Below are 19,357 nucleotides of genomic sequence, written 5' to 3' on the forward strand. Positions count from 1 at the left end.
GACATCTCTTTCAAAGTGCTACAGAGCGCAAAAAATAACTTTATTACCATTTAGTTTTCACGGTTGATGTATTTCTGTCAAGAACTTTACAGAGTGCATTCTTACACATTAGGGGGAAACAATTTGTCCTCTGAAACAAAAGGGGACCTTGTAAAATCTTTACCTTCTGTCAACAAAATGACTAAATGATGAACATTTGGGATGACAAGTGATAGACTTAAAAAAAATCAGTAAATTAGAATGGCATGGAAGTTTTAAGTGTACAATTAGATCTCATCTCACAATTTAGATCATTTCGTCAGCAGAAGCAAAACGATAATATGAATCAATCTGGTGGATCATAAATGCATTTCTTCAAAGCTAATCAGAAAAGTTAGTTGTTCCACACACACACTTTTATACCTACAGCTCATAAATACAATCAATCTGATATACACATATTTGGATAGATTTATTTTAGTGACATTTAAAACGCAGTTTTAATCCCAATTCTTGCCGTTCTGAAAACCACCTCGTTGTCTCACTGATTCCATCACATTTTTCATTGGAGAGTTGAAGCTTTACTTGGACGAAAGACCCTGCTGCATTCTTGAAGTCAAGAAATATCGATGGGCAGGCAGGACATAAAGACATGAAATAAATATCTGAAAATCAGGGTTATTGAGCCAGTATAAGTATCTTACCTGCGTCAATCAACACACCTCTCTTTAATGGAGGGCGCCTGAAGAAAAGCAACAAAACAAACACAGCAGACAATGCACATTGACACGATTCATTCTCACACTAAATTCTATCTTGGTCAGAGTCCTTCCATCTGAAGTCGACAGAAGAACTCTGAAGAGCTCAAATGAAATTAAAAAGACTCCGCTCTCCACTATCCCTCACACGTACAACCAATCAAACGTTTACATTTGGATTTGAGACGCACAGAGACACCTAAAACAGGACCTGCGATGAGCATTCTGACAACTGTGTCACTGAGGGGAAGCTGGACAGCCTTGAGGAGCAACATATTTATTGTTTACTAAATTATGCCTTCAGCGATGTACAGTTTTATGTATGAATGCAAACCTTCAAATGTGTGTTAAAAGTCATACTACTGTCTGGTTTCTGTATGTATGTATGCAGGAGAAAGCCCTTTGAGAAAACGCTGTTCACCAGAGACAAACTACTGAACCAAAGAAACAGATGAAAGAGTGATGAAGCTCTTTGACGATTCAACATGATGGAGACTGTGATTATGTTCTTCTTAGGTACAGGCAGAAAAGAAAGGTCCTTTAGACAGATTGCAGTTTGTCCATGTGCTTCATTTACTTCCAGGTAGGATATCACTCTATTTAACAAGTCTGTTTACACAATCTGCAAGATGGTGTTTACTTCAACACTGGGTACTGGCGCTGGCCGCCCAGTCGACTAGAGCGGTGTGCACCTCCTGATGGTGCACCAGTCTAGGAAGAAAGAAATAATATTGATAATAAGTATGAGCTTTGTGAAGGGACAAACAAGAGAGGAAGAAATATTTGATCAGTCTTCACCTGTGCAAACTGTGCAGGGTTATAAAAAGTGACGCCTCCAGTGGGTGCAGCTACCTGGGCAGGATGATTCTGAAACGAACAAACAGAGTCACAACAAGCATGTGCAGCGGTTTTGTCCACATACTTGTATGGCAGGAGATCGGGAGGAATGGACTGTAAATGAGAAAAAAAAAAAAAAAGTCAAGGAGAATTGGAAACATGATGGCAAAGAGGAGTTGGATCCACTGTGAGGCAGCGTTACAAACCACTGTTGCACATATTTCAGTTATCATGCAAGCTATTTGACGTGTTAATAGAGCGGTGTGTCCCCATGACAACAAACAAAGGGGGGGAGGGGGGGGGAGTTCCTGTCGCTGTCTACAGCACTTTGAATCATTGCTCAAAGTTAACAAGTGTCCTTTAAATCAAGTAGATAGGTTCACTGCTGTTTACAGACATGCTAGCAGCGCAGTGGGGCCGCACACCTGTGCTTTAAGGTCGATGCTAACACCATCATGCTAACATGTAGAGTGTTGGGAGTCTGGTCCGACAGACCAAAATCACAATCCACATTCATGCTGCTAGCATGCTGATAAAGAATCACTTACAGTAGGTGAAAGATGTTCTGGCTTTGATTGTAACAGACTGTATTGTATTGTTAGTAATGCTGGAGACAGCAGGCAGGTGCGCAGGCAGACGTTGTGGGTTTGATGGGCGGTAAAGCAGCTCGGGTGCAAAATTGTCAAGCATTCTACGGGTTAAGAGTGGATCTAAGTGAGTGGCAGGTGAGAGGTGAGAGTGGACCATTTGAGGCTCTGCTAAAAAAAAAAAAAAAAAAAGGTACCTGGTTTAAATGCTGACTCACTTCACGTGATAAAGAACTCATTGAGCTAGAACGTGAGAGCTAAAGAGAGCAGGAGGGAAATAAACAGAAGACGACAAAGAAACAGAAACCACAAACCCAGATTAATAAACTCTCATGCATTTGATTAGATCTCTTTCCCAAAACAGCAATTAAAAAAAAAAAAACAGCTAAAGGAAATTATGATAACTGAAAAAAAGACAGACAGTATTAGATTATAACAGCAAAAGGAAAAGAGGTTTTACATTTTATTCAGTGTCCACATTGAGAATGATTAGGCACAAATATTTTAGGTTGGGATGCATGCATTTTAACGGCATGACACTCAAAAGCCTCCTCCGTTATTTTTTATTTGAATAAAGAAGTGAACTGCACGCACTGGCTGTTAGGATGTTGAGCTTCATGATTCAGTGATGGATTGATGGTATTAAGGCGGCAGACAGGAGTAGTGGGTCTTACCTCTCCAGACTGCGAGCCCTCAGGCACAGAAGGACCTTCTGGAGCAGGTGGTAACAACGTCGGGTTGAACATCTGAAGGGACGCAGAAAAGAGAGTGGATAAGTGGAGCTTTAGTTTTAAACGTTCTGTTGACTCGCTGAACTACAGCAAATCTACCTCGAACATCTTTTTAGTGCCAAACATTTTCCAGCATTTTTAAGATTTTCTTTTTCTTTTTAGGAAAGCTCTTCAGTTTCACTTCCTGCCATGTAGTCTGCTTGGTTGTGAAAATAATCCGAGACACTACCTGCAGTACACTTCACTTCATTTGTTTTCTGCCTATCTTACAGACGCAGAAAAAAACAATTATATCAAATTGGATAAGAAGAAAAACTTTGGATGCATATGCGTACGAGCATAGAAATATGAAGAATAGAATATACTCTGTAGCACGATGCTACGGTCGCTCTGCACGGGCAGATCATCAACTCATTCTCCTTGACGGCCCCCAGTTTAAGGCACTACTTGAAGAAGAAAGACATTTTCTATCTTGCAGAGATTGGAGTTACAGATTGATACCACTGTCACATCCGTTTAATAATACACCAATTAAGATCTACAGATACCTGTGGAGCAGCGCTGCTGTTTGGTGAGTTCTGCTCGTGGTTTCCTCCTTCACTGCCCTCTAAAGGCTGCTGATCGTCAGGAGCTACGTCACAGATTAATAGTTCAAATATTCTGTTACTTCTACATTAAATCCATTTTTTAATTCCAACAGAAAACAATTGATTCTCACTGTTTCATTAAAAAGATAATTAAAGTGAATTTCCCAATCATCCTTTCACTGATTCTCACCTGAACTAGGCACAAATAGGTTTGCAGGCATGGGCATCGGTGCCAAAGGAGCAAAGATATCTGCCGGAGCAGGGGCTAATCCAGCTGGTTTTGCTGTTTTACTGGGGTTTAGAACATCCACATATCTACTCCTTGTGCCTAAAAAAAACATAAGTAAAGAGAGAATATGCTTCAATATGGACAGAGTAATCTGTTAGAAGGCATTGTTTCCTTGATCCCTAAATGATAAAGTGTTCCCCCCTCATCTCACCTGCCCTCCTGGAAAACATGTTTACAGGAGGCCCACCACCTGGGGGTCCTGCAGGGCCTCCAGGGGGGGCAGCAGGCATCTGAGGCATCATGGGGAAACCAGACGGAGGTGGTGGAGGAGGTTTGCTCTACGAGAATACGACACAAACTTTAACATTGGTTTTTCCTTTGACTGGGCATAATGTCAAGTGTCGTGTTTTACAGACCTCCTCCTCAGGCTCGTTTATGTCCACCCATCTCTGCTTCTGTTCATCCCAAACAATCTGAAAACAAGAACACGACTCATCAGTACGGATCACATGTAGAACACAACACTGACCTTTGTGGAAACATTAACTCATATTGGGAAATGTTCAAACAAGACCTCCACATGTAACAGTTCCAACTTACAGATTTGTTTTTGTCGTCTGGTAAGTGAGCCTCATTCTTCCCCTTCCCATAGATCCACCTTATCAAACCACCAAGACCACTCTGTGGAAACAAAATGACACTGGTCACTTGTGTCCGCTGTAGGATTATTACTGAAGAACTGAATACTGAGGCGGGGATGTAAACCTTTTTCGGGGAGTCCTTCCTCGCCTGTTGAACTTCTTTGCGAGGCTGTTCGGGGATCGAAGGTGGAGGTGGGGAGGCCTGCTTGAACGAGTTGCTCCGCTCTCTTCCTCCAGAGTGATTGGAGGATACAGAGTTGTTGCGAGAGCGCCGTCCTGAAGCCTGGAGATCATGAAACGCCGGTCAGAAGTTTGAACACTTCTTGTGCATACACTTGTTTCCTTAATATAGGCCTGTTTTGGGGTATTCTTGGGACAGACTGCTCTTTGATAATGAGACCAAATTCCTAACTTGCTCGTGTAGGACGCTTACTGATCAAACCGTTTTTCATGCAAACGGTTCTATTTTATAGGTTTAAAGACACAAAAAATAAGTTACTGAGGAAGTCTTTTAAACGTTGACACCATCAATGTAGATGGAGGGCCAAAGAGGTGCTCTTTTTTTTTCCTGCTGCACAGCTGTTTGCAGGATGCATGGAGAGAAAACTGAGGTCTAAACAAGGTTTAGCCATGTAGATACAGGTGCATTGTTATCGACATGTTTTGATGAAGTCCTCTTATGGGGGACTTTAAGCTTAAAATGTGAACACTATGAAGCTGGTTTGACAGTAATGTCCACTGTGATCTGAAATGACTGTACACGGCAACATATTTCATGAATTACACATTACATCACTGTCAAGGAGGACTTATCCAAATGAAGAATCCTTTTCAGACTTCACATGACTTTTTTTTTTTTTTTCTCATTCATTTTGTGACATGCAAAAAAAAAAAAAAAAAAAAGGAAAAGCAACCCACCATATGCATAGAAGACTGTGAGGTGGTCCTTGATCGCCTTCCTGGACCCTGCAGCACCGGAAAAAAAAAAGGAAAAAAAAGAAGACTCATTTAGAAAGTGTCCTTTACATTTAAGTAAAGAGAAAAGGTTGAATGATGTATATTTTATTATCAGACAGTCAGATACTGACCATGTGAGCCATTTGGTCATAGAAGTCATCCTGAGGTGTGAGAGAGCTTCTTGGTGGGGAGGATGATATTTGTTGACTCACGTGCATCTCTGTCGGGGATCGGGGGAGATGCTCTACATGTGGCATGTGCCCAGGAGAGGGGGGCATGTGCGGGGGCATCTGGAGTGTCGGAGGGTTCATCTGTACGGGTGAATGCTGCACCTGGGGGGGCATGTGCGGTGACATCTGACCCATCTGAGAAGGTGTGGGAGCAGGCTGTTGATGGGCGCCTGGATACATATCTATCTGCTCCGGCTGGGGCTGAAAAGGAGGAGGGGCAAAGCTGGGGTCCTGGGGAGGGTATCCTGAGACAGGGAAGTGGCCTGGTTGTCCAGTGGGGGGTACTGGGTAGAACTGGGGAACTTCATTGGGTGGTAGAGGCTGATTGGGCACCATTCCGTCTTGGAGGATGGAGGTGTGGGCTGGGGCTGCAGAAAGTTTAGAGGAGATGAGATTTGATATTGATTTGGTATTTTGATCTGACTCAAAGCAAAGAGAAGGGATAAAAATTGAAAAAAAAAAAAAAAAAAAAAAAAAAAAAAAAAAAAAAAAGAACAACCACACTTTGATACACACCTGGAGGCATCAGCTGTACTCCCTGTGGTGTAGCTCCAGGAAGTAATGAGCTCATTAATGGGTTGTCAGGGGCGTGGCCATCTATTTCCACAGGCATGTTGTACGGTTCAGGTGGACTGTGCTGGTCCAAATCAGAGCTGGGGCTGCTGCATTCAAACTGCGTAGGAGTTGATCTATCTGTATTGTACAAAATGGCCCCGGTCTAAAATACCAAAGACAAGCAGGACACGCGTGTTACATGGGAACAACAACAGAGATGATCACAAACTCACAGCAGTGAGTGGAAACAGTATAAACATCCATAAAATATGATGTCATGAAGCACAGGTGGAACAGAGACGATAGTCCTCTACGCAGGCGGCCCAGGTATGGATGCAGTTATGTCAATTTATTTCAAGTAACACACTAGAAATGCTCAAATCCCCCCCAAAACAAAAAAAAACAACACCACTAAAAGATAATTACAAACGTGTGTGATGTCAATAAAGAAGTTTAACATTCTGGCGTGGTCACAATCTTACTTTGAATATGATTTGGCACGGTCATTTTACACAAAAAACTACAGACACCTTTCTCCTCACCTTGATCTGTCCATCAAGCTTTCTTAGGTGAATCAGCCACTCAGGCTCGTTGAACAGCTCCTGCTCAGGTTTCTCCTTCAGTTGAGGATCAAAGAATCTCAGCTTTTCAGACATCTGAAAAAAAAAAAAAAAAAAAACGTTTTTTTTTTTTTACGATCCAATAAAGGGTACATCTCCATATACTTAGAGGATAAAGGAGTATGACTAGTTTATATACCTGTATGATTTGGCTTATGAAAACTGGAGAGTAGTAGGAGGGCTGCATGAGGACGTTTCTAGAGATGACTTCACAGTAGTGGAAGGCCTGAGCACTGAGGCCTGCTTCAGCCAAACGGCATGCATAGATCAATTTAAACACCTAAAAAGAAAAAAAGAGAAACATGATCTGTTACGTAGGTCCTTAGTTAGTGGGGATTTAAACACCTTGTAGTTATTCATTTGGTTTTTCAACACCTCCAAAAGTTTATCTACTTAGCTGTCGACTAAACGCTACAAACATCTACCTGGAAATTGGGCAATGAGCACGGCAGGGAGCCCAGAGATTGGGCGTACTCGTAAGCTTCAGTCCTTTGGATTGCTTCATTGGTTGCAAATTGGTAAAAGGGCATACTGCAATGAATAGAAAGAAACGTTATTTTTGGTTGCGTTTTTCATGCGAACAGTATTGTAGGATTAAAGGATGTGTGTTTGCCTGCCTCGGTCTCTTACCTGTGGTTGGAGCCAATCAGAACCATCTTGGTGCTTTTCTTGGTGAAAACTCCCAGACCAACTTGGGCCATCAAGTAGCAGAAGTGCGCAGCATCGATCAGCCCCTTGGAAGCTGCAACATCACAAAATGAATTTAAGTGAGGTAACATTTTGCTGAAGTGTAAAGTGTTTCCTTTTTTGTTAGTTCAGTGCAGGGAGTCAGCCTTTTAGATGCATTCCTACCGAGAGTGTCGCCCATGGTGGTGATCGTGCGAGTGTCCAGGTCCAGGGTGTGCGTGAGGTTTGACAGCACCATGGCCAGGTGAGGGCGCCAGTCACCCCACTTCTCCTCTCCGCAGCACTACATTCGGCAAAAATAATGTCAACTCGCATGGAAACACACTACCCTTTATACCTCCTGGGTATACCATCGTGTAAAAATAAAGAGTGGCTAAGAGAGAGAAAAGAGGAGAAATCCTTACAGTGGCTGATGCAGGCATCCTTCCTGACATCAGCTGGTACACCGTCTGAAGAGGGTCATTGATGGGCAAACTGTTAGCAAACCTAAAAAAAACAAAGACAAAAAAAATTGCAATGGAAAACCTTAAAAAAATTTTTTTTTTTAAAAATCACAAAAGTTTATGAGTCACAGCTGTTTACCTTGTCATGACCCGAGCATGCGTCCTGTTGTCCATTTTACTGGCCAACAGCAGGGCATGTCCCCAGAGACCTCCTTTCATGGCTGCTTCTAGTGCATCCTGTTACAAAGATTAAGTGGAAGTCATTTCAGATTTCATTAGATCCTGGTTTAATTGCTAGTTTACGTTCAAAGAGGGCGTTTCTTTACCTTCTTGCGACCAAACAGAAGCAGCTCCCTGAAACGTTCGGTTTCCTTGCCAACGTTCTCTGGCACGGTCAAGAAGGTGTCAGATAGGAGGGACAGCGGTCTGGAACCCGGTTCTTCCTCAGCTCGTTCCAACGGCTCATTGTTGAAATCAATTAAGTTAGCCTCATTGGGACTTTTACCCGGCAGCCAGACAGAGCGATGCTCCTTCAGCAGGAGGTCGGCGATGTCTGTGCCGACCACAGTCTTTAGAAAGCAGACAGACAAAAGAGACTTCTGTTTCAGACACACACAAACAGTCATATTCAGACATATATGCCCAAACGTGACTGTTCTGTCTTACCCCGTTCTGTCTACAGAGCAGTATGATGAAGTCCCAGAGAAGGAGGGCAGAGTCCTTGTCCAGAAGATCACTATCACGTGAGCACTCCAGCGCCTTGTTCTGGGAGAATTTGATCACATCCACCTTATGGGTCTCCTCTCTAAAGGACAGAATGCAAGATGAGAGACAGGAGCTCAACCCAAATCTAACCATCACCTGTTCACTAATAACAAGGCAAAAGAATCCAACACAAAACGGTTATTAGGTTAAAGGTTAGATTAGACAATAACTATGATTTTGCTGATTTTAAATGGCGGATTTGGAGCAAGCGTATGCAGGGCAAGATTTCAGACATCAGTAGGAATCAGAGGGTCTGATGACAGAGAGGGAGAGAGGAGAAGAATACTGAAAAGCTTTGGCCTTTAAAGGTTAGCAACTCAACGCTAAAGTGGAAAAAGGGCAGATACACTTACTTTACAAGAGGTCCAGGGAAGGCTCGCAGTTCTACCTGGTCTGGTGTGTCCTGCAGCATGGTCTGCAAATACAAACATGCTTATTTTTACAGCATTTAGTTGTGTGATTGCTGAACTGCGTGCAAGTTTAAAAAGAGAAAATAACCTTTTTGGCACAATTGTCACATTCCCTTAGGAGCAAAAAGAAGTATTTAAGGAGCTACATTTTTCTCTCTCAGTTCACATACTTTTTAAAAATATATATATTTTTTAGGAAGTTTCAGGGTTGTCAGTGGGGCTTTCTCCCTCTCTTTGTTTCAGTAATGGTTTCATATCATTGAGTGATACACGGTGCATTCTCTTCTTTGGTCAGTATCTCTTCTCAAAGGCAGATCATGCCACTTACACAGGCCTGATCAGCAAAGGAAGTATACATCTACAAAATATACGAAGTGCAAAGATGTTGCAGCAGGAAATGTTGAGCATAAATCACGTAACTTCCTGCATTGTGGTGAACTGTTATGTACCATTTTCTTCTGCAACATCATTTTGTGCTCATGAATTACTCTTAAACTTTTTCTGCGTCTCTTGAAAGGATACTTCAATCTACATATCTCCTTATGACTGATTTATTGATTGGATTTATGCAACTTACAACCAGTGGAATTGTAGCTCTCTTTCAGAAACATCTTAGTACTGTAGCATTTCTATGTGAAGCCATATAAAAAGGTATTTACAGTTAAAAAAAAAAAAAAAAAGGGAAAATGTAGTCGGGACATGTTCAAAATTGCATTATCTATAATATACTGATAGATGTACCTATCCATCCAGATTAACTACAAACATATTGGGGAACGCCTGAATTGCATAGTGCAACAGGCTGGTGGTTTGAGGTTTCAGTTTTCTGTTATGTAGAAGCTGAAACACTGCTGATTATTTATTATGTATGACATGACGCCTTTCTGGCCCTTCATGAACTCAGTCATAATAATCCTACAGTCAGGTGTAGACATACAACTCAGTCCATTAAAAATTTACCTCCATGTTGTGGATGTCAACAAGTGCAGGCTGCCCAGCTGAAGGGAGATTAGGTAGAACTTGGACTAAATGACCACCAGGTCCAAAGCGGGCACATCGATGGGGTATGGAGAACTTCTCTGGTGTCACAGGACGGGGGGGAGCTGAAGGGGAAAAAAATAATCCATCAGACAAAAAAAAAAAAGCCACAGATGAATGAACCAACGTCTCATATCTTTAGGGTGGAGTTGGTTGTTACGTTGCTCTGGGGCGATCCAGGTGCTTTCTGTGGGGTACTCAGAGGGGTAGAGGTACTGGCTGTAGTTCTGGGAAGCATCAGTCTGGTTCGGGTACTGTCCGTAGGAGTAGTCTGCAGCCAGAGTGGATGCTGTTGTGTCATATACAGCGGACAAGTCAGGCTGGCTTCTATATACCTGGCTCTGCAGGGAGGGAAGAAAAACATCATTATTGAATAATAACGACAAAATAAAAAGCACAAAAAAGACACAGCAGCCACACACTGCAAGTTCCAACCATCTACAAGAAACAAAAAGTTTTATCTGTAAAAACATTTCAGGTCAGTTTTACCCAGTATCTTTAAACTATTCTACTGGTAATAGAATAGATCATTCTGGAAGGTTAATTCATTCACATTGAGTGTTGAATGTTTTCTACTAGAGAGACCTTATGGGGGGGGGGGGGTTATCGATCGTCCCCCTTTACCATTACTATTACGGAATGTTAAGATTGAAGCAGCTGACAACGAGGAGCCGTCATGAGGGAGCCTAAAAGCTAAAAGCAAATGATGTGAATCTTAAAGCACTGATCAACAACATGTACAACAACAGCATCCCTTTAAGTAATAGTTACACTGTACATGGCTTATATGTAATAAAAGAGTCATATGACTCTGATGTGCGTGGATACAAATACAGGCGGCTGTTTCCAGTCTTAGATAAACCAACAAGAATACAGGCAAGGAAATGAAAAATCACACAGAACCAATGAAAGAAAGGGTCTCTTCTGATTGGTGGAAATGAACACCTTTAAAATAAGCCATTGGAGGACGAGGAGCTTATTAGAGGGAAGAGTCGCATACTGAAACCCACGCCTTTCTTTCCACCTCCTCCCTGATGTTTAGACACATCTCCAGCTAAGGATGTGAAAAAAGGATATAGACCAATATTTGGATTCACAGTAAGTAAGCATACAGCTAGTGTAAACACAAAGAGCACAAGCCGGCATTATACAGTGTCCTGTACAGTACTGCAAGGCATCACAATATAAAGAGACTCTTAACCCCTGCAGTGTGATACGTAAGAGTCTTGACAACACACAAGCCTACACTGTATGATACAAAGACTTCCAAGAAGCCTTTAATCACAGGACTTCCAACTATGTCCAATCAGAAGAAAACAGACTTCAACAACACAAATTTTCAGAACACTCAAAATGAAGCGGAAACAGTTGTTTTGTTCTTCTTCAGAGCTCGTCCATTAAGTATGACAAAAGATGCTTTGTAAGCAAACTGATGCAGAGTTTTCTAAAAACCAGTAAAGAAACATGACCATATGAACCGGAAACATCAGAGAAAAGCTTCACAAGCAAGTAAAAAAAAAAAAAAAAAAAGAGTCAAGACCTGAGATGACAATCTCGCCAAGATAGTAAGATGGGTGTTTAATGTCTTTGGAAAAGCCCCCCTTTGAGCGAACAAGGGAGTGGAGTGGGAGCCCAGAGGACGCATTTGTGGCTGTAAAAGTAGGTTTGACTTTACAGCACACACTTTTATGTTGTGTTGTATGAAGACAAACGTATAAATGGATAGGTGCAGTAAAATAGAACTAAAGAGAAGCTTTTGACTGTCGGGTATTGAGCTCAGAAACAAGGTTTACAGTTTACCTTTGAAAAAAAAAAAAACCTGCCCACTCACCTGTTGTGAGCGGGAGCTGAAGCTGCTCTGTCTGCTGTGGTTACTGTGGGAGCTGTGCACGCTGTGTGTCGACTGCTCGCTGTGGACGCTGCGTCGGTCGAAATCGTCCCCGTACATTTCACCGCGACGACGGTAATCGTCGTCAAAGCTTGCATCATAACCAGGATAGTATCGCCACTGATCCTCATAGCCCTCTTTCCTGTGAGAGGTCATTTTTTTTGTATATCAAAACAGAAAAATGTTTTTCATTAGGAACTGAGGAAGAAAGAAAAAAACTATCAACGAGCTTTAAACTTCTGTTTACATTTCATTTTCCATCAAACAGAAACTTCCCATCATAACAGCACAAACACTTTCAACACTATCTTATTCCTCATACAACCACATGCACTGATGTCATCGCCTCAAATGATCTACTTCTGCAATTGAGAGTGCGTAAATAGTTCTCCCAGCATACCGGGGAGGATACATCTGTTGATTGTAGTAGTCTCTGCCTCTGTAGCTGTTATCGTAATTCGCCCAGTAGGCCTGGTCGTAATACCCTCGGTACCGCGGGTCATACTGTCCGTAGTTGTAGCCTTGACACAGAAAACATGGAGAAGAAAAATAACTTAATTGTTTCCAAACCACTTTGAAACACAGGACAGATGGGTTCAGTAAAGTAGTTTAAAACAAGTTTTAAGAACATCAGGGGTTTCAACAGCACATACCTGCGTAATCATAGTGCTTGTTGTAATCTGCATAATAATCACCGTAGGCACTTTGGTTTGCTCTCTGGTAATCTTCAGGATAGCCTTGCCTAAAGGAGCCGGTAAACAGAAGAGTGAGGTTTGAAGGCCGATTTCAAGAACTACACAAGTCATTTTTTGCAAACAAGATGGAGAAATACAAACAGCCAGTATACATGACTGACCTCGATGAAGGCCTGTCAGAGTACTGGCTGGCTCTGGAGTTGGGTCGGTCTGGTTGAGGCTCCCTGTACTGATAGTTTGGATCACGATAAGCTTGGCTCTGCGCCTCATATCTACCATACCAAGGATCGGCTCTGTTCCTGTATTGACCATCCTGAGATAAAAGCATGAGAAATAACTGATCAAACGTGTACATTTCATAGTAGTACTTAGACACCATGGTCACCAAAATTAGTGATAATATTAATTTCCCACATACTTGATAATACTGCTGGGCTCTCGGATCCCCAGGGGGAGGTGGGTACTGGCCAGGAGGATATGGTGCTCTGCCGTCCGGGTATTCTCCATAATTACCATAATAGCCACCGTACATCTGTCCTGGCCCTGGAGGAGGGGGTCCATAACCCTGCTGACTGCCTGCAGCTGAAGGCGGTCGAGGCGGCTCCGCACTAGTAGGCTGAGGAGCTCCTGGAGGTACTGGACCTAGAGGCCCAGGAGGGTTGGCGGCGGCAGCAGGAGGAGGCATATTCCCTGATGGCGGAGCAGCCCCGTCGGCAGGGCCCTGTGCCGGAGTTTGATACTGGCCATGGGAGGGCGGTGCCCCGCTAACTGGAACAGCGGGAGCATCATTGTGCGTCTGCAGAGCAACCTGAGAATCTGATCTTTTAGGCGGTTCTGCTGGTGGCGACTGGGTGCTTGCAGCTACTTGGGGGGCTGCTGGTGGTACCTGTGGGGTGGAAGAAGAGGCCTGGGTCTGGACAGGGACATTCCCTTTCACTCTTACCCCTTGCTGAGCATCTTTGGTGACCTGTAGGTAAAATCCATTACTAGACTGTGGAGACTCATGTAGAGAGGAGGGGTGGCCAGTGGCTTGGTTTTGGGCTTGTGATTGGTGCATAGAAAAATCAAGCAGTTCATAATTTGACGGCTGATTATGATTAGAGACAGTAGCAGTCACAAGAGAAGCTGGTGGATTAATTTGGAGAGCAGCTTGGCTCTCCCCACCCACTGATTGGCCCCTGGAAAGAGGAGGGCGGACCGGCGGAGACTGTGGTGGAGCTGCGAGGTCTGACAGAGGCTCTTCCGTGTTGTCTCTAGTCAGATTGAGCGGGCCCGTGTTAGAGGCTGAAGCGCTAAAGTTTACTGGTCCAGGGAAAAACAGTGGATTCTGATTAGAGGTTAATGAAGGCGGTTGGGAGGTACTGGCACCGTGTCCCTGTGTGAGTGATCTTGCAGGTGGGGTAGTTTCCCTAAGGCTACTTTGACTGGCGGTTTGCGCAGGGGTACTGGGGGGAATCACGCTGTAATTGGACACAGGCGGGGCAATCAACACAGGCTGGCGGAGCGAGTCACAAACAAGGAGAGACGCATAGCCAAGATTGCCTTGAGAGTCAGTTGGCTCGGCCTCACTCACCTTCGGCGGGTTCTCTAGGTTCTCCGAGTGTTGCTGTGGCGTTGCTTGGACTCTCTGCGAGGGCTGCAAGTCCAGCGGGCCATCCTCCGGAGGTTGGATGACCTCTGCACTTGGCTCACGTAAAGGGGCGAGAACTGTCGGGGCAGCGGGAGCCAAGAGGATGTTAGCGCCCAAGCTGGCAGGATCATTTTGAGCCCAGAGAGTAGTAGCAGGGCTTTCACAGGGCCGAGTCATCCCAAAAGCACGGGATGAAGGTCTGGACTGAGCAAGGACCACTGGGTGTGTATGAGGTGCACAGCCTGCAGCCACAGCAGGCAGTGGGTGCCCAGTACTATAAATATTTTCCATATTATCCGGCGGCTGCTCCAGGTTTCCAGGTGTAGAATCTGAACCCCCTTCAGCTACCATTTTAGCTTTGTCGACTTCAGGAGGACGCACCCCAACCCCATGCGAGCGCACAGGCTCAAAAGAGCTGTTAGCACTAGCCTGAAAGATACCAGTTGGTTTGGGAGGGCTTGGTGTTGGATGCCACATCTGCTCCAGGGAGCTCTGTCTGGCCCCCATATCTCCAGCTGGAGAAGAGTCAATCTGCTCAAAGTAGCCTCCAGTGGCAGCAGACAGGTGAGCTTCATCGGTGAGACGTGGACTTTCCTGCTGAATAAAGGTACCCACTACTCCCTGATGCCGCCGACTGCTGGTTCCACTCCCATGGCTCATGTTGCTGTAGTTGGACGACACGCTGGCAGATCTCATTGGTCTTGGAACAGAATCTGGAGTCTCCAGGTTGGGCCCAGTTTCAAACTGGTCCGCCCCTTGGGCTGCAGTAACAGCAGGGCTCGCTGGGGTGTCACTGGGTAACACTTCCAGGTTTGGGACACACTCCAAATTCTCCACATGGTCATATTGGGACTCAGGAGGCTTCTGGGTTGCATGATTTCCATAATTCAAGGTTGGCAGTTGCGACTGATCTTGCAGAGAAGGTCCGTGGTAATCCAAGGGAACATCTGCATGGCCACTGTAGGCTTGTGGGTTACTGTGCTGCTGAAAGGAACCAGGAACACCATTCATTGCCTTATTTCTCTCTCCAGCAAGTGTTTCTTCATTTTCTACATCATTGTCTTTGAAGAACATTGAGAGTGCCCCAGACTCCTGAGGGTATTGGAGGGGGGCAGGTGCAGAATTAGACACGGGCCCAGCATTCGATGCATGTAGAGATCCAGCGGATTCAGGTCGTGGCTGAGCATGTCCAAGGCTAGTCCCCATTTGGTGGTAGCCTGGGTCCTGCGGTGGTTGGTTGAACCACGAGTCATGGGGGGCAGAACTCTGACTGAAGTAACTCTGAGTTTGGAAGTGTGAATTATGCTGTTGGGAGGCATTGGGGTCAGGCCATTGAGAACTAGGGGCCTTTACAGGATTCTGGGGAGGAGGAGCCTGGGTCTGGGGGTGTCCAGGTTGTGTTGGCGGGGTGGGGGCATTGTGATGTGGTGACGGGGTATGTGAGGGGTACATCTGGGACAGTGAAGGTAAATTAAAATGTTGTTGTGGGGGATCACTAGTAGGCTGGAAATAGTTCTGAACCGATGGAGGGCGACTCCCATGATCAGGGGCCCACTGGGAAGATGAGGTGGTAGCAGGCACTGGCTGGAAGGGCACAGGCTGAGGAGGCTGTCCTATAAAGTCCTGATTAAAAGGTGCTGGATGCGTTACTGAGGCTGAGGCCCCAGGTGAAGGCTCCGTCCCCATGGATGGTGTCTGTTCTCTTGAATTAAAATAGCTCTGTTCACCGTGTGAGGGTGCGTATCCCACATGACTGGGTGCTGAGAAAACACCCGGAGATGACGTACTGTGAGGGTTGAACAGGGTCACCCCTGGAAGTGAGGATGGTGGAGGACCAGAGAAAGCAGCTGAGGCATTCTCCAGAGTCTGTGGCTGTGAAGGCAGCCCAGAGCCTGGATACATGGTGTTAGGCGGGGCTTGCATTGGTGGAGGGTTGCTGTTGGGTATTGTCGGGAGTCCACCTGCAGCCACAGGGGGAGGAGCTCTGACAAAAGCAAAAGGGTCTGTCATGGGTTGAGATGGAGGTGGCATTGTGGCTGCTGCCGCCGGATGCTTATGAGGCCTGGTCCTACGAAACATATTAGGCCCTGAAGGAGGTGGAGGGCCAGAGGCTCCTGGAGGTCCCGTCCGAGGAGGGGGCTGCATGGCTGCTGAGCAAGCAGGTCCAAGGACCACGTCACTCTAGTGGATGTCACCGAAGAGACTGAAGTCAGGCGAAGCTGAATAAAGAAAAGAAAAGAGGGAGTGGTTAGAAAAAAGCTAAACATGCCTCTGATGGTCTTCACCACACCTTTATTTGTGATAGACTATGATCCTATCTTACCAAATGTTACAACGTGGCAATTTCTACACAAGCTCTAAGAGTAGCACAAAATAGTTAATAACGTATTACATTGAGAAGAGCGCAAAACACACATCAAGCAATCCGAATAAAGTTACACTTTTAAATGTATTCAAACAACCAGTTAAGAAAATATGCACAGCCACCGGCAGCCCATATTATCTCTTTTATTTTAAGAGTTAGATCTCAAACTAATAAAACATGTCAAACATAGAAAGAAACTACAAAGCATAAGTGAAAAGTGTTACTTTTCATACATATTTTTTTCTATTTTATTACTGGAATTATTATAATTCTTAAGAAAGATGTGATAAGTGCTAAATAGCCAAACCCATGACAAGGTGTTTTCAGAGAGCGGACGTCACTGAAGTAAAGTGAAGTTTAAAGAAATGTAATAAGGGTAAAGCATAGTGCCTGTCTAATGAGCTATCTACTTAGTTTTTCAAGGGACGAGAACAGTTCATCTTTTTTGATGAAAATGGAAAGTGATCATATGACTAAAGCTCCCTAAACAAGGACAAACTGGTGTAATTGACAAGAAAAAAAAACAGGAGTAAAACTTAAACAGAGGATGTGCACCTCCTTTAAAACTGTAGCTGCTAGTGTTGGTTAAAAGCAAAATATGCTACAAAGAAGCTTAATGACTATGAGCTGATGAGAGATTACTAGATCCATCAGCTGCAAAGTTAAGGCACAAACACTGTGCATGTCGGGTGAGAGTCCAGACGAGGTACAACGAACTAACACTCAGCAACTTGAAATCGAAGCGAGAGAGAGAGATCAATAAAGTAGTCTTGTTAGCCAGGTCAGCCCTTAAAACTCATTAATGCGATCCCGGATCTTCCTGGCGCCCAGGTTTAATACACCAGGACCCGTCGCAACCCCGAATGCTAACGTTAGCACTGCTGAAGGCAGTCAACAAACTCAACGACTAATCTTTTTATGTTTTTACATATTACGCTACCGATTACGACTATTAATCAGTATCCCACACATGCTAAGATATAATCGATGGCACATTTATGTTCTGACACTGCATAAAAAATAAAAAACCGTCAAATATAAAGCTGCCGACGAGGAAAGGTCCAGAGTACCTTGTTGTCCAGCTAACGGTAAAGCAGCATTAACCTACATGTCATTAGCACATAACAACTCTAATATTCAAAGATATTTTGATTTGCCTGAAACCATGACAATCTAAATAGCTCCCAAAAATAAATTTGATCGATATCTACATTGTCATGGTCAAACACAGAGCACTGGCAGGTCTTTGAAACAGGTTCACTGCCTGGTCAGTTAGCATTAGCATCCGTGCTATGGGTTAGCACTTCTGGCGAGCTAACCTCTGCTAACTACTACAGAGGTAACAGTTTCATACCCACCAAAGACGTCACGTGGAGACTTTCTGGGTAAAACATTAATAAACTTTGAACATATTTACTCTTCCCCCCCCCCCGTGTTGGTAACGTGTAAAGATGTAAATAAATTCTTACAAATCAGCAGTGCAGTGAGTCTGACACACCGCCACCATCTTCAGTGAACACATCCTACTAGGCTACGTGTACAAGCAGCGTCACGGGCCAAACAACCTTTACGTCATCACGGGGGCGGGGCTTACTAAAGGTCATTTCTGTGTTTATATCATATTTTGTGCATCTGGGAAAACCTTAAAAATTGATTAAGATAAATAAATGCAACAGTAAAATAATTAAAACGACTTAATTGCAAATCTTCGTGACAGCAGTTGACCTTTGGAGACACTAAATGCTCTTCGAGGATGGACATGTTTGTGTTAAGACCATAGACTGTAAAAATAAGACAATCATATGTTGTGGCCATGTTTTATTCTAGACCTCTCTTTTGACATATTCGCCGGCCTTCAAAAGTTAAAAAGAAAAAAATAACAGAGGGAAAATATTAGCGGTAAAGTACTAACGACACAAGTGCCTAAATAAATGTATTTCAATAAGACATACCTTCAAATCACTGACACAGCTTCCTCATATCCCAGTTCAAAAGATAAGGTAGTGAATTGCAGTATATTCTTAAATATAAAGTTATCTATATTTATGCACAAAAACTGTAAATATAATGTGCATAAACATAGACTTTTATAAATAATGTAAAATAAAAGGATACAACAACATCCATACAAATATGAGAAGTCCACAAATCACATGATCTTACTCTTAAAAGTCAACATTGATCTCTATCAATCATTCAATCTTAATTTGTATATATAATATACATAAACATGTACAAAAAATAATAGATTACGCTACTTATGTAATGAATTGTTGTCTCAAAGATGAGAGCCAAGATAAGAAACAACTTTTCAAAGGTTGCAGGCAATAAAGACATGATATTCTGCCACCACTAGGGGGCACTGTAATTCCATCCGCAGCTTACCTACAATTACACTTAAAGCCATGATAATCAAGATAATAAAACACGTTTTTTTTTTCCATGCTCTGTGTTTAGCTGTTGGATTCATTGTGGATCAGTAACACTGGACTTTTGAATAATTGTGACATGTTTAAGCAAGTTCACAGTTAACATAAAGTTGCATTGAGGATTATAAATGAGAAAGGTCAGAATGACTTGCACATTTCTTAAGTGGAACATTTTGTAAACAACTTATTTTGACAAAAACAATGAAACAGCAGTGACTTTTTACCACAACCCATATAAAGATTTGCATACTCTGAAAAAAACCTCATGCAACCATTAGTCTCTCAGCATGGGTAAC

The 19,357-nt window shown here is 43.6% G+C and overlaps 1 protein-coding gene across 4 annotated transcripts; it reads right to left on the reverse strand.

Annotated features, from left to right (window-relative positions):
- Positions 1–8: 8 nt before the first annotated feature.
- sec16a (SEC16 homolog A, endoplasmic reticulum export factor) lies at positions 9–18,204 on the reverse strand. 4 transcript variants are annotated; one of them, XR_013780849.1, is made up of 31 exons: positions 18,102–18,204; positions 13,056–16,486; positions 12,799–12,950; positions 12,596–12,684; positions 12,343–12,463; positions 11,886–12,084; positions 10,215–10,395; positions 9,977–10,119; positions 8,960–9,021; positions 8,508–8,646; positions 8,168–8,410; positions 7,981–8,078; positions 7,803–7,884; positions 7,564–7,681; positions 7,342–7,453; positions 7,137–7,242; positions 6,851–6,991; positions 6,634–6,747; positions 6,053–6,254; positions 5,438–5,904; positions 5,268–5,315; positions 4,309–4,632; positions 4,125–4,181; positions 3,920–4,046; positions 3,670–3,807; positions 3,441–3,523; positions 2,836–2,907; positions 2,359–2,418; positions 1,536–1,604; positions 684–1,448; positions 9–588 (listed from the first exon to the last, which is right to left on the reverse strand). XR_013780849.1 is itself a non-coding variant. In XM_079364438.1 (31 exons), the coding sequence occupies exons 2-31, from the start codon at positions 16,410–16,412 to the stop codon at positions 1,374–1,376; spliced, it is 7,095 nt and encodes a 2,364-aa protein (XP_079220564.1). In that variant the 5' UTR covers positions 16,413–16,486; positions 18,102–18,204; the 3' UTR covers positions 9–1,373. The 4 variants fall into 4 exon arrangements, 3 of the variants coding, with proteins under 3 accessions (XP_079220564.1, XP_079220565.1, XP_079220563.1); XM_079364438.1 differs by having other exon boundaries at positions 9–1,448; positions 4,309–4,389; positions 4,474–4,632; XM_079364439.1 differs by lacking the exon at positions 2,359–2,418 and having other exon boundaries at positions 9–1,448; positions 4,309–4,389; positions 4,474–4,632.
- Positions 18,205–19,357: the final 1,153 nt, after the last annotated feature.

Source organism: Symphodus melops, assembly GCF_947650265.1.
Source record: "Symphodus melops genome assembly, chromosome: 16".
NCBI lineage: Eukaryota > Metazoa > Chordata > Actinopteri > Labriformes > Labridae > Symphodus > Symphodus melops.